At 57.7% G+C, this 12,801-nt stretch overlaps 1 protein-coding gene across 1 annotated transcript; it reads right to left on the reverse strand.

Annotated features, from left to right (window-relative positions):
• Positions 1-651: 651 nt before the first annotated feature.
• On the reverse strand, positions 652-12,660 carry TADA3 (transcriptional adaptor 3). Its single transcript, XM_077822390.1, is given in 9 exon segments — positions 652-3,957; positions 4,026-4,211; positions 7,932-8,041; positions 8,138-8,241; positions 8,725-8,866; positions 10,673-10,778; positions 11,087-11,145; positions 11,147-11,338; positions 12,319-12,660. Coding segments are annotated over 9 exon segments (1,299 nt in total). The 5' UTR covers positions 12,526-12,660; the 3' UTR covers positions 652-3,764.
• Positions 12,661-12,801: the final 141 nt, after the last annotated feature.

Genomic DNA, 12,801 nt, shown 5'->3' on the forward strand with positions numbered 1-12,801 from the left:
ATGGGACCCCCCCCCCAGAATCCCAACACACGCCAGCCCCAGGCCACCCCACGGAGTCCCCCCCCACCCCAACCCGTTCCATTTCTCCAGGCCCCTTCCTCATGCCTGCCCCACGGGTCCTCCGCTGACCCCTTTGCACTTCGCAGCCCCCAGCTCCCCCCCCCGGCCCACGCAGCACAGGACCAGCCAGCCGAGCCCGGGCCAGGCCCAGGGTAACTTGCCCTGGGGGTCCCCGTAGCTCCTCAGGCTGCGGGCCCTTCTCGCTCTCATGCTCCCAGATGCTCCCTCCTGGCCCCCGTTACAGCCTGCGGAGGCATCAGCCCTGGGCAGCAGAGGGTTGACCAGGTCTTTCCTCCCTGCTGCAAACGGGCTACCTGCCAGCGTCCCGAAAGGCCCGGTTCTCCTGTCAGGACAGAGGGAGAACGGCAGTGCCCACTCTGCCTTTTCTAGCCCATTCATTCCCCAGGCCACCTTAATCCGCTCCCCCCTTGTCTCTTCTCTAAGGAGACAGGCCCAAGTGTTTCAGGCTCTCTGCCTGGGGGCTTTCCAGCCCCAGACCATTCGCGTTGCCTCTGCCCAAGCCCCTTGATTCCTGCTGCGTTCTGGCGGAGACGTGGGGACTAGCACTGATCACAGCATCCCAGAGGAGGCTTTTTCATCCTTGCGCATCCCACCTGTTTATTTGCTTGTTCACTGCGGCTGCACACGGAGCAGAGCTTCCACTGACCCGGCCCAAGAACAGCCAGGCCTTTTCCCTGGGTCATTACAGTTCCTTGAGAGCCCTGTACAGCAAGCGAGCAGGTTGACTTATTCCTGCCAATGTTCATTTGTCTGTCAGCTCTGACTGCCATCTGCCAGTGGGTTGCCTGGTCTCCTGGCTGGTCAGACCCCCGCAGGCTCCTCTCAGTCTTCACCATCTTTATTTAAATAATTTGGTGTCATCTGCAACAATGGCTAAATTTCTCGCTTGCTAATAAATACACTGAACACCCAGCCTCGGACCCAACCATGGGCCAAGAACTTTCCAACTCTACAATTGTCCTCTCAGGAAGAGGGTGTGGGGAGCGAGGCAGGCGTAGAAAAGTCCGTGAGCCACCGAGGCAGCTCCATGTAGCCATAGCTTGACCGTGCTCATGGCCTCAGGCCTTCCCCACCTTTTGCCAGACTGGATAACCTAGGCGGGGGTTTCTGGCTCCAGCCCTGTCTGAGGCCCTTTGGAAGTCCCACTCCACGACTGAGCTGCTCACAGAATTCCAGCAGCCTAGTGCCCCCAACAGTGCTTTGCAGAGGCCAGGGAGACCCTAGGGGTTCCCCTTCAACTAGTCAATATAGTCCCAGCTCTTCAGCTGGCACACTTCCCTCCCTAGCCAGAATGACACGGAAACCCTCCTGTGTGTGTGTCAGCCGATAGGTTTGCTCCGGTTTTAGCCCACTAACAACAGGGACCTCCCAGCGCTGCTGGCATCATGGCCAGGGGCTGGAGCAGGCCTCACCTGCTCCCATACCCTGATACGACCATTCAAGCTTTCAGAGAAAGTGGTGCAAGGACCCTCTGACCACCCTCCAGACCAGCGGGCCCAAGAGCCAGCCCCAGAGTCTCCCAGCGAACAGGGAGCTGAGTGAAGAAACCGCTGGAGAGAAAACAAAGGTTTCCCTGGCTGGAACCTATCCTTGTGCACCTTCGGTTGGGGGAGGCCAGGGGGCAGACAACTGGCATTCGGGAAGCCCAGAAGGTGCCCAGTGCTGGACTGGAGAGAGCACCCACAGGGCTGGCAGAACTCCAGCCCACCCCACTAAGGCAAATAGCAGCTTCCCCACCCACCCCATGGGCAGCAGCTAGGTTTGGAGGGTCTCTGCTCTCCAGCCCCCCACTCCCTGGCAGGGCCTGTGCAGAGAGCACCCACCCACGGGCAGTGGTGCGGGGCACTGACATGAGACAGGTGCACGGCCCACCTCATCCCTCCCCTGCCCCATCAGCTAAAAGCTGTCATTCTCATGCAGAGCCCAGCAGGCGGCACCCCCAGCACAGGCCTGACCCAGCCTTGGTGCTGAGACCCCCAGAGCCTCAAATCTCAGCAGCAACTGGGCTGCTCCCTCTAAGCAGAGGGGAGCCCAGGACCCCTGCCTGGCCCCAGCTCAATCCCTCTAGGTTCTGCCCAGTTGGCACAGCCCCAGCCATGGTGTCCCGGCCCTCCCAGGAGACGGCTACTACAGCCAGAAGGAGCTCCACAAGCTAGGACTAAGGTGCTCTCCCAGCCAGGCATAGCCTGTGCCTCCCCGCAAGGGGCAAGCCTCATAGGGGGCACCTCTGCAGCTGAGTGCAGGACTGCAGGGGCCCCAGGTGGAGCGGGGCCCTCCCTGCACAGAGGCAGAGATCCAGGTCCTGCACTTCAGCCAGCCCCTGCCCCTCCATTTGCTACCGTCTTCCTGCCCACCCAGCACTGCCAGAACTGCCCTGGCACGACCTGTACAGCAGGGGAGCGCTCCTTCCCCCTTTGCCTCAGGCCCCCTCCGCTCTGCTGCATGCCCACCCCCACTGCTGTGCTGGCCTGAGGCAAAGCGAGGGGCTGTCCTTCGGGCCTCAACTTCCCATTGCACTTTGGCAGCTCCCTCCTGTGGCTGGACAGCCTCCAGCCATGGAGACTTCTAGCTGCACTTCCAGCCCCACTCCCCCAAGGGCCAGCCCCCCACCCAGGGGAAGGGGACAGGGACACAGCTAGAGCCCCCTGCTTTGGCAGCTCCCGCCGCACCTGGGGACTGAGCTGGAAGTGGAACAGAGATGCACTGTCCAGCAGGTCTGTATCCTCCCCACTCCCCGGAGCTACACACCCACCCCATGGAGGCACCCCAGGCAGTGGGGCTGGAGGCTGCAGCGCAGCCGCTGTCAGGGCTGTCACGGCTTTCCAAGAATAACAGCAGGGCCCAGCTGCACCCGGAGAGGGAAGCTGGGCTGTTCCCAGGGTCACAGCACTCTCTGCTGCTCACAACTGGGTACGTGGGGGGCACCCAGACCCTGGTTTCTCCAGGCAGCAGCTCCCTGCTTGGCTTCAGGCCCTTTGGAGGCTGGGGCTATGCTAGCAGGGCTGGTCAGCCCCTGCCCTTGCCCATGCGACCAGGAGAGAGGCCGGGACCAGTGATCCTTCTAGACAGGCAGCTGTGCTTGTGTGGTCCTAGGGCGGCTGGATGGCTCTCGCCTGCAGCCAGACAAGTGCTCTAGATCTACAGCCAGATAGGCCAGAAAGGAAAGAGCGCTGCCTACAGGCAGACGGATGAGGGAGCCCTCTGGTGCCCTTGGCTGCAGCAGGGATCCAAAGAACAGACCTAGAAGAAGGGCCCTGGCCCAGCCCTGCGCAGCACCCGCCCCTGCAGATCACCTGCTCCAGGGAGCAGGCCCACCGGGGGCTGGGAAGGGAGAGCGTACCTTGCACAGCATAGTAGGGAAGGGGGATACAGAGAAGCTGAGCACCCCAGGGAGAAGGGGGAGTCCAGAGAGCTGCTCAGGGAGGTGCTACCAGGTGCAGAGCCACAGGCGGGGACACACATGGGGGCTCTGCCTCCCCAGGGCCTGGCAAACCCTCCAGCCTGGCCCCAGGCAGACAGAGCTGAGCCTGTGCCCAGCCCCACTGAGACAAGGCCAGGGAAGTCACTGCTAAGGCCCAGGGTCAGAGCCTCCCTGTCCCCAGCGAGGAGCGGTCTGTGCAGGCAGAGGGAGCCCAGCTGGGCAGCCAGTCTGGAGAGACAGGGCAGGCTGAGGCACTTCCCCATTAGCCATCCAGGAGCTTGAGGATGCTCTCGCGCTCCTTAAGGGTCTTCCAGGCCTGGTCCTTCTCCTTCTTGGTGGGCGTGCGCTTCTTCTGGCGTGCCGCCATGATCTTGCGGAAGGCGTCCATGACCTCATTGTCAGCCACGCGCACACGTTGCCGCAGAACCTGCCTGTGTAGCTCATCCTTGGCCAGCCTGGGGAGAGAGGCAGAGCCGTCAGCTGTGGCCTAGCCTCCTGCCAGCACCTCCGGCCCCACACCCACCTGAGCAGCTCCTGCTTCTTGGCCCGGTTGTGAGCACTGAGCGCCTTGAGCTCGGCCTGCCTCTTGCGCAGCTCTGCCAGGACCTCATCCTCCGAGTCCTCGGGGGGGCGGTCCTCGGACTCCAGCAGGCCTTGGGCAATCAGCTCCTCCTTGAGCCGCCCCTCCAGGGACTTGGTGTGGGGGACGCTGCAAGGGGCAGAGAAGGGAGCTTCTGTGAGGCCCTGGCAGCCCACCACCCGGCTACTGCAGCAGCACACCTGCTAGATCAGCAAAGAGCCAGCCGGCCAGCCCCCCCTTTGTCCCCTCCCCTCTGCCCGGGGCAGGCAGGGCTGGCCCTCACTCCAGAAAGGAGGCAGTGAGAACTAACCAGGCTCCCCACCCAGATCTCACCCACAGGCTGGCTGCTTCCGAGTCCAACTCGGCAAGAGTATGAGCCCATTCCTCTCCCTTGGCTCTGGTGCTGCCTGCCAGGCACAGGAGAGCCCAGGCTCTCGAGCACTGGATCTCAGAGGGGACAGGAGAGTTCTGCTCAGGGGCTGAACACACCAGGCTCTCTAAACCTTGAACTTCTCCCTGAGCAATTCCTCAACGCATGTAGACACGAGAAGAGAAGTTTCTTCTCTGCTCCTACTACAATTCTGTGAGGGGGTCAGCGAGCATGTGGACAAGGGGGATCCAGTAGATATGGTGTACTTAGATCATCAGAAAGCCTTTGACTAGGTCCCTCACCAAAGGCTCTTAAGCAAAGTAAGCTGTCATGGGATAAGAGGGAAGGTCCTCGCATAGATCAGTAACAGGCTAAAAAGATAGGAAACAAAGGGTAGGAATCGATGGTCAGTTTTCAGAATGGAGAGAGGTAAATAGTGGTGACCCCCAGGGGTCTGTATTGGGCCCACTGCTGTTCAACATATTCATATCCAACATATCCAACTGATCTGGAAAAGGGGTAAACGGTGAGGTGGCAAAATCTGCAGATGATACAAAACTATTCAAGATAGTTAAATCCGAAACTGACTGCAAAGAGCTACAAAAAGGATTTCTCAAAACTGGGTGACTGGGCAACAAAATGGCAGATGAAATTCCATGTGGATAAATGCAAAGTAATGCACGCTGGAAAACAATCACAACTATACAGATAAAATAATGGGGGTCTCAATTAGCTGTTACAACTCAAGAAAGATCTTGGATGAATTCAAACTGGAACATGTACAGAGAAGGGCTACTAGGATGATCCGAGGAACGGAAAACCTGTCTTATGAAAGGTTTCAGAGTAACAGCCGTGTTAGTCTGTATTCGCAAAAAGAAAAGGAGTACTTGTGGCACCTTAGAGACTAACCAATTTATTTGAGCATGAGCTTTCATGAGCTACAGCTCACTTCATCGGATGCATACCATGGAAACTGCAGAAGACATTATATACACACAGAGACCATGAAACAATACCTCCTCCCGCCCCACTGTCCTGCTGGTAATAGCTTATCTAAAGTGATCATCAAGTTGGGCCATTTCCAGCACAAATCCATGAAATCTTATGAAAGGAGACTCAAGGAGCTTGGCTTGTTTAGCCTAACCAAAAGAAGGTTGAGGGGAGATATGATTGCTCTCTATAAATATATCAGAGGGATAAATACCGGAGAGGGAGAGGAATTACTTAAGCTCACTACCAATGTGGACACAAGAACAAATGGATATAAACTGGTCATTTGGAAGTTTAGACTTAAAATTAGACGAAGGTTTCTAACCATCAGAGGAGTGAAATTCTGGAACAGCCTTCCAAGGGAAGCAGTGGGGGCAAAAGACCTATCTGGCTTCAAAATTAAACTCGGTAATTTTATGGAAGAGATGGTATGATGGGATAACATGATTTTGGCAATTAATTGATCTTTAACTATTCATGGTAAATAGGCCCAATGGCCTGTGATGGGATGTTAGATGAGGTGGGATCTGAGTTACTACAGAGAATTCTTTCCTGGGTATCTGGCTGGTGATTCTTGCCCACGTGCTCAGGGTTCAGCTGATCGCTATATTTGGGGTCAGGAAGGAATTTTCCTCCAGGGCAGATTGGAAGAGGCCCTGGGGGTTTTTCACCTTCCTCTGCAGCATGGGGCACGAGTCACTTGCTGGAGGATTCTCTGTGCCTTGAAGTCTTTAAACCATGATTTGAGGATTTCAATAGCTCAGACATAGGTGAGAGGTTTATTGCTGGAGTGGATGGGTGAGCTTCGGTGGCCTGCACTGTGCAGAAGGCCAGACTAGATGATCATAATGGTCCCTTCTGACCTTAATATCTATGAGTCTATGAATCATTGCGGATAGTTCTCAGAAAACATCCACTTGATGTGCAGCGGCAGCCAAAAAAGCGAACAGAATGTTGGGAATGGCTAGACGACTATGCACACACTAAATAAATAAAATTAAGAAAGGGATAGATAAGACTGAAAATATCGTACTACCTCTTGTGACAGGGTCGGGCCAGAGGGCTACAGGAGAGTAACAGAAGGCAGATATATTAGCCCCAGGTTAAGTAGGTCCCTTTTCCCTGGGTAAGGTAACAGGGAAGGTTCCACAACAATCAGGAACCTTCTGGAGACAATTAAGACAGGCTGATTAGAACACCTGCAGCCGATCAAGAAGCTGCTAGAATCAATTAGGCAGGCTAATCACGGCACCTGGGTTTTAAAAAGGAGCTCACTTCTGTTTGTGGTGTGCGTGTGAGGAGCCGAGAGTGAGAACACGGACTGCTGGAGGACTGAGGTGTACAAGCATTATCAGACACCAGGAGGAAGGTCCCATGGTGAGGATAAAGAAGGTGTTGGGAGGAGGCCATGGGGAAGTAGCCCAGGGAGTTGTAGCTGTCGCACAGCTGTTCCAGGAGGCACTCTAGACAGCTGCATTCCACAGGGCCCTGGGCCGGAACCCGGAGTAGAGGACGGGCCCAGGTTCCCCCCAAATCCTCCCAACTCCTGGTCAGACACAGGAGGAGTTGACCTGGACTGTGGGTTCAGAAAAATGGCCAAGCTGAGGGCTGCCGTGAAGCGCCAGGCGAGCAAATCCGCCAATAAGCGCAAGACGCACCAAGGTAGAGCAGGAACTTTGTCACACTCTATATAAATCCATGATACGCCCATATCTTGAATACTGCCTGTAGATGTGGTCGCCCCATCTCAAAAAGCTATATTGGAATTGGAAAATGTTCAGAAAAGGGTAACAAAAATTATTAGGGGTATGGAACAGCTACCATATGACCAGAGATTAATAAGACAGGGGACTTTTCAGCTTGGAAAAGAGACGACTAAGGGGGGATATGATTGGGGTCTACAAAATCATGACTGGTGTGGAGAAAGTAGATAAAGTGTTATTTACTTCTTGTCATAACACAAGAACTAGGGGTCACCCAATGAAGTTAATAGGCAGCAGGTTTAAAACACACAAAAGGACGTATTTCTTCCCACAACGCACAGTCAACCTGTGGAACCCTTTGCCAGAGGATGTTGTGAAGGCCAAGACTATAACAGGGTTCAAAAAAGATCTAGATAAGTTCATGGAGAATGGGTCCATCAATGGCTATTAGCCAGGAAGGGCAGGGATGGTTTCCCTAGGCTCTGTTTGCTAGAAGCTGGAATGGGCAAGGGGATAGATCACTTGACGGTTACCTGTTCTGTACATTCCCTCTGGGGCACCTGGCAGTGGCCATGGTCAGCAGACAGGATACGGGGCTAGATGGACCTTTGGTCTGACCCCATCTGGCCATTCTTATGTTCTTCCCTTACAGCCCCGGCGCACCCACCCCAGGCCTGGGGGGCACCTCAGCACATTCAGACCAGGTTCTGGAGCAGTTTCCCAGGCAGACAAGAGCCTCTTGGCCAGGCCACCAGCCCACCAGGCTGGCTGCATAGGGCTGCTCACCTGAAGGGTTTGTTCTGGCTGCGGGGTGAAGTACCGGCACCGTCAGCTCCCGAGTCTTTGCCCGCCAGCTCTGGGATCGGGGAGTCCTCAATGGGCGAGATGATGTTCTCCTAGCAGCAGAGAAGGAGAGAAAGATGAGTTTCAAGCTGCTGGGACCCACGCCCCACGGGGTACGGCAGCCAGGGTCGCCCCGGAGCCTCACTCACCTCTACAAGTGCCTGCAGGAGGCGCTGCGTCAAGGGCCCAAACGGGCAGCCGTCCTCGGGCTGCTCCTGCTGGGACTCTGACTTCTTCAGCAGTGCATCCACATCTGCAAGAAGGAAGCGGTGAGCAGAGCGGCGGCTGCAGCAGAACAGGGCCTAACAGCCTCCACTCTGGGACTCCCCAGCTGCCCCAGGGTGAGGCTGGCATGTCCCCCACCGCCCTGCACCAGGGCCGGGGACTCTCCAGCCACATGGGTGAGGCTGGCACATACCCCTACCCCCCACACCAGTCCCTCAGTGCTGGGCGTGCCTGAACCACAGCCCCCCCCCGCCCCCCGCATGGACGAACCCCCTCTGCCTCCCATCCCTCGGTGCTGGGTGTGGACGAACCCCCCCCCAACCCCCCTCCCACACAGCCCCATCGGTGCTAGTGGGGACAAAACCCGCCCACCCTCCTCGGTTCTGGGCGTGGACAAACCCTCCAGTTCCACTCTCCCCCCTAGTGCTGGGCGTGGACGACCCCCCCCCCCCAGTACATGTCGCTCAGTCCCTCCATGGAGGTGCTGCCTGGGGAAGGGGAGCAGAGGCACCTTTTGTGTCCAGCTCCGTTAGTGGTCCCAAGATGCCTTTCTTCTTGTCAGCAGCCGCTGCTGCCCGGGTGCCATCCTTCTGCTCTTCCAGCAGGTCCTCCTGGGCCCAGCGCACAGAGTAATGCTTCCCCAGAGGTGGGATCTACAACAGCAGGACAGCGAGAGCAGGAGCTCAGGGAGCTGGGTTCTGAGCCCCTGCAGCCCCCTCTCCCACCAGAGGCTTGGCAGAGCATGGCCCCGCGGGCAGTGTCCCTCACAGCTCGGGTCTCGCCCCAGCACAGCACGCACTGAGGTTACCGGCTTGACCAGCACAAGCAGAGCCAGGTGCCAGCTGCCGCCTACGCTACACAAGGAGTGTCGTGGACTCCATTTGTCACTCCTGCACGCATACGTGGGGCAGAGAGGCAGCTGGGCCGGTGCTCGGGCGCTCTCGCTGGGTGAGCTGGGAGGGCAGCGGGTGAGTACTGGCCAGGGGTCCTGGCCCCCTGGACTTCTGCTTCTCACTAAGGTCTGGATTTTCATACTCCTCTCTGCAGCCCTGTACCACCCCTGACTCTGAACAGCCATTGGGTAGTGTCCCACGCATCTCCTGCCTGAAGCAGTGGGACCAGTGAGTGTGTCTGTTTGCATGAAAGGGGGGGAATTGTTCGGCGTTTGGGACTGGCACTCTTTGGAACACTGTTAAAGCAGGTATTTCGGCCCAGAAATTCTGCTTTGCCACCGATTTGGAAGTGGTCAGTATATTTCAGGCTCCATTTTCCCTGGAGTGGACACAAACTGTGTCTCCAGGTGCCACGGCTTTCGCTGCATTAAGCGGGCAGCAGATTAAGAGGCATTTGCACTGATTGCTGTAACGCTGCAGTTTAACACTAAACCCCTCCAGAGGCTAGCACATTTCCGTCTCCCTGATTCAGTTGTCCACCATGGTGCTGCACACGAGTCTGGGTGACCTCAAGCCTACCCAGAGCTGTGCTGAGCACTCAGAGATGCTGCACATTTCTGTCGCCGCTTAGAGAGAAACCCCTGGTCTGGGACCTTCTTGCTGGTGGTGGTATCTGAGCTTGCCCAAGGCAGGGGTAAGGCTGCGCATGCAGCTTTCCCCTAGGCTCTCCAGATGTGGGGCTTGGCCGTGCCATTTTGAGGTGACTTTCTGCATTCCGGCCCCACGTCCGGCCTCGAGGGCAGCACAACAGGGCTGAGCTGCAGTGACAATATCCTAATATACCAAATGTACTGCTCTCCTCTCCCCTTCCACAATGCCCACTGCTCCAGCCAGGTTCTCGTTCCGCGCTGCCCAGTGGGGGATCTGAGCACTCATGGACTAACTGTCCCTGCCCTCCCTCTCCGCTGGGGTTTCTCACTGAAAACAACCTGCTGGGCCAGGGCCTGGCACAGCACAGGAAGGAGGTTTGGGCATGGCCTGCAGCACGCAGAGATCTGGGTTCGTTCAGATCCTGCAGCCGCAAGTGCCACAGTGCGGGGCCGGCCTGCGAGGAGGCTGCTGTCTCCTGCCCCTTGCAGCAGGCAGTTTGATTGTGTCTGAAAAGCAGAGGGAGGCCCAAGTGCTGGAGCAGGGGACGAGCTTTCAGATACCCAAGGCCTGGGCCACTTAGTGCCCTGGAAATGAAACCGAAATGGTTGCTGTATTCCATGGAGAGCCCGGCGCTGCTCTGCTGCCCTAGAACGGGGGCAAAGCAGCACGGGCCTTTCGGAGAATACAGCCTCCAGCTCAGCTTGGTCCCACCCAGCCTGCATTGCCCGAGCACAGACAAGAGGCCCCATGGCCCTGCCCGGATCCAGAGGGGAGGGAACGGGCCCACAAACACAGGCCTTTGCTGCGTGCCTCGCCCCAGTGGAGTCGACAACCACCGCAAGGTACAGGACTGAAGAGTCCAGACAGCAGGAGGATAGCGTGGGGCTTGGAGGGTGGCTGCGCCGAGGTCTTTACCTTGTAGTGCTCAGCCTCATCCTCCGGGGGTTTGAGCAGCTCCTCCAGGGTTCGCACCTCCTCACTGGTGAGGTCAGCACAGTAGGGCTCCACCGAAGCCCAGAACCTGCAGGGCACAGCAAAGCAGGCACTCAGAGAGCAGGGGGCAGGTGGCCACCCCAAGCCGGGCACAGAGCCGTGGCTGCTCCTCTACCGAGGAGATGGATTCTGTGCCCTAGGATGGCTCAGTGCCAGACCAGACTTCACTCTCACGCCATCCAAGCTCCAATTCAGCTTCGCAGCTGGTGGCTTTGACCAGGAGCAACAGGGAAATGAGTTTGTTTTCCTTGGGAACTCCCAGTGTCCCTTTGCTCACTGTGCCCAGCTGTCTCCACCCCCACTCTCTCAGTGTCGCTTCGCACAGATACCCCATACCTGTTTGGGGCATCATTTTTGGGGATCCGAGGCATGTCAACTGGGTCGTCTGGAAACTCCATATTCTTGGATCTTGGGCTGAAGGTTCTTGGATTTGGGCCGCCCAGGGCCGGGCCCTGTGCCATGGCCACCCTTCCCCTCTAGTTTCTGCTTCTTAGGCTTTCCGTGTTTAACTGGGGTGCCCAGTTCGTGCTCTTTGCCCAGCTTCAGGAACCGCCTGTCCCCCTTCTTGTCCTGCCAGTCTGTCAAAATCTGAAAGAGAATGGCACTGTGTCACACCAGACAGACAGCTGGCTGCGCCCAGAACCAGGAGCGGAAAGGGAAGGGTCTAGTTCCATCCAGGACTCCTGCCCTCAGTGAGCCGTGCCTGCCCTTTAAGGGTCCCCCCCATCCCCTTTCCCCTCAAGCTCTGTTCTCCCTGGCAGCTGGCATCCCTCTGCAGCTCACAGGGAGCACAACCCACAGAGAGAGAAGGAAGGGGAAACAGGCTGGGCAGACTTGCAAGACTGGCAGCAAGCAGGGCTCTGTTGTGGCATTGTCTGCCATGGGAGGGAGGAACCAGTACTGGGGAGATGGCACACTGGACAAAACAGGGGCTAGCCCCTGTATGAAGCAATTCCAGGCACAGAGAAAACAAGTTAACAGGCCTACCGGTCAGAGCCAACCCACAGAGCAACAAGCAGTGACCCAGCTGCAGCCATTACCACAAGGCAAAGGTTCTTGGCCTTTTAGGCCAGATGGGGCTATGAAATCATGCTATGAAATCATGCTGACCTCCTGTATAGCACAAGGCCCTGGCCATTAACCATCGCTCAGCCACCCCAATAACTTGTGACATTACTTGGGACTCTGTTATAGTGTTCACTCTGAAGAGTAATGACAACTCATCAAACCCCAACATGTTAACCATTCCACGGCTGGCTTGTTTGAAGCCCACAGGGTCTACCCCCTGCTGCTGGGTCAGCACTGCCCCCAAGCGGCTCTTGGCATGGGCACCATGGATTGGCAGACCCCAAATGGGCTGTGCGTGAAGTGGGGGGAGCTTTGCAGATATGGGGTACCTCTTCCATCTGCCATAGAAGGGACTTCCCTCCTGAGCCCAAATGGTCCCTGGCAAAGGGCCGCGAAGCCAAGACCGATGGACTCCAGCTGCAGCTGTGCTGGGTGGCCTGGCATCCCCATGCCCATCACTCTGGTACCCCAGGCCACCCCGAGGAACTAGGGAGCCTGACCTGCGTCTCTGCCTCCAGCACCCGCAGCCTGCGGCTGGCCGAGGACAGCAGCGTCTCCAGTTCCAGCTGTAGCGTGTCGAGCTCCTCGATGCCGATGCCATCGTCCTCAGAGCGGGCCAGCACGGCCGTGTAACGCGGGCAAACCTTCAGGTGATCCACCGACTTGAAGTCGTGGAACTGCAGTGGGCAGTCCTTGAGCTCGCTCATCGCCCAGCCGCGAGCACGCCAGGTGCTGGGGTTTGGGGGCACCGGGCTAGGGGGGAGCACCAGGGTATGGGGGCCAGGGGGCGCTGGCCTATGGGGGTGCCTGGAAGTGGAGGCACCAGGATATGGGGGCCCAGGGGGTGCCAGGGTATGGGGGGGGCACCGGGCAATGGGGGGGCCAGCACGCAGAGGCACCAGGCTATGGGGGCCGGGCTGGGGGGGCCGCTGGGCTGGGGGGGCACTGGGATATGGGGGGCCGGGATGCAGATGCACCAGGAT

This window comes from Eretmochelys imbricata, chromosome 7 (assembly GCF_965152235.1).
Source record: "Eretmochelys imbricata isolate rEreImb1 chromosome 7, rEreImb1.hap1, whole genome shotgun sequence".
NCBI lineage: Eukaryota > Metazoa > Chordata > Testudines > Cheloniidae > Eretmochelys > Eretmochelys imbricata.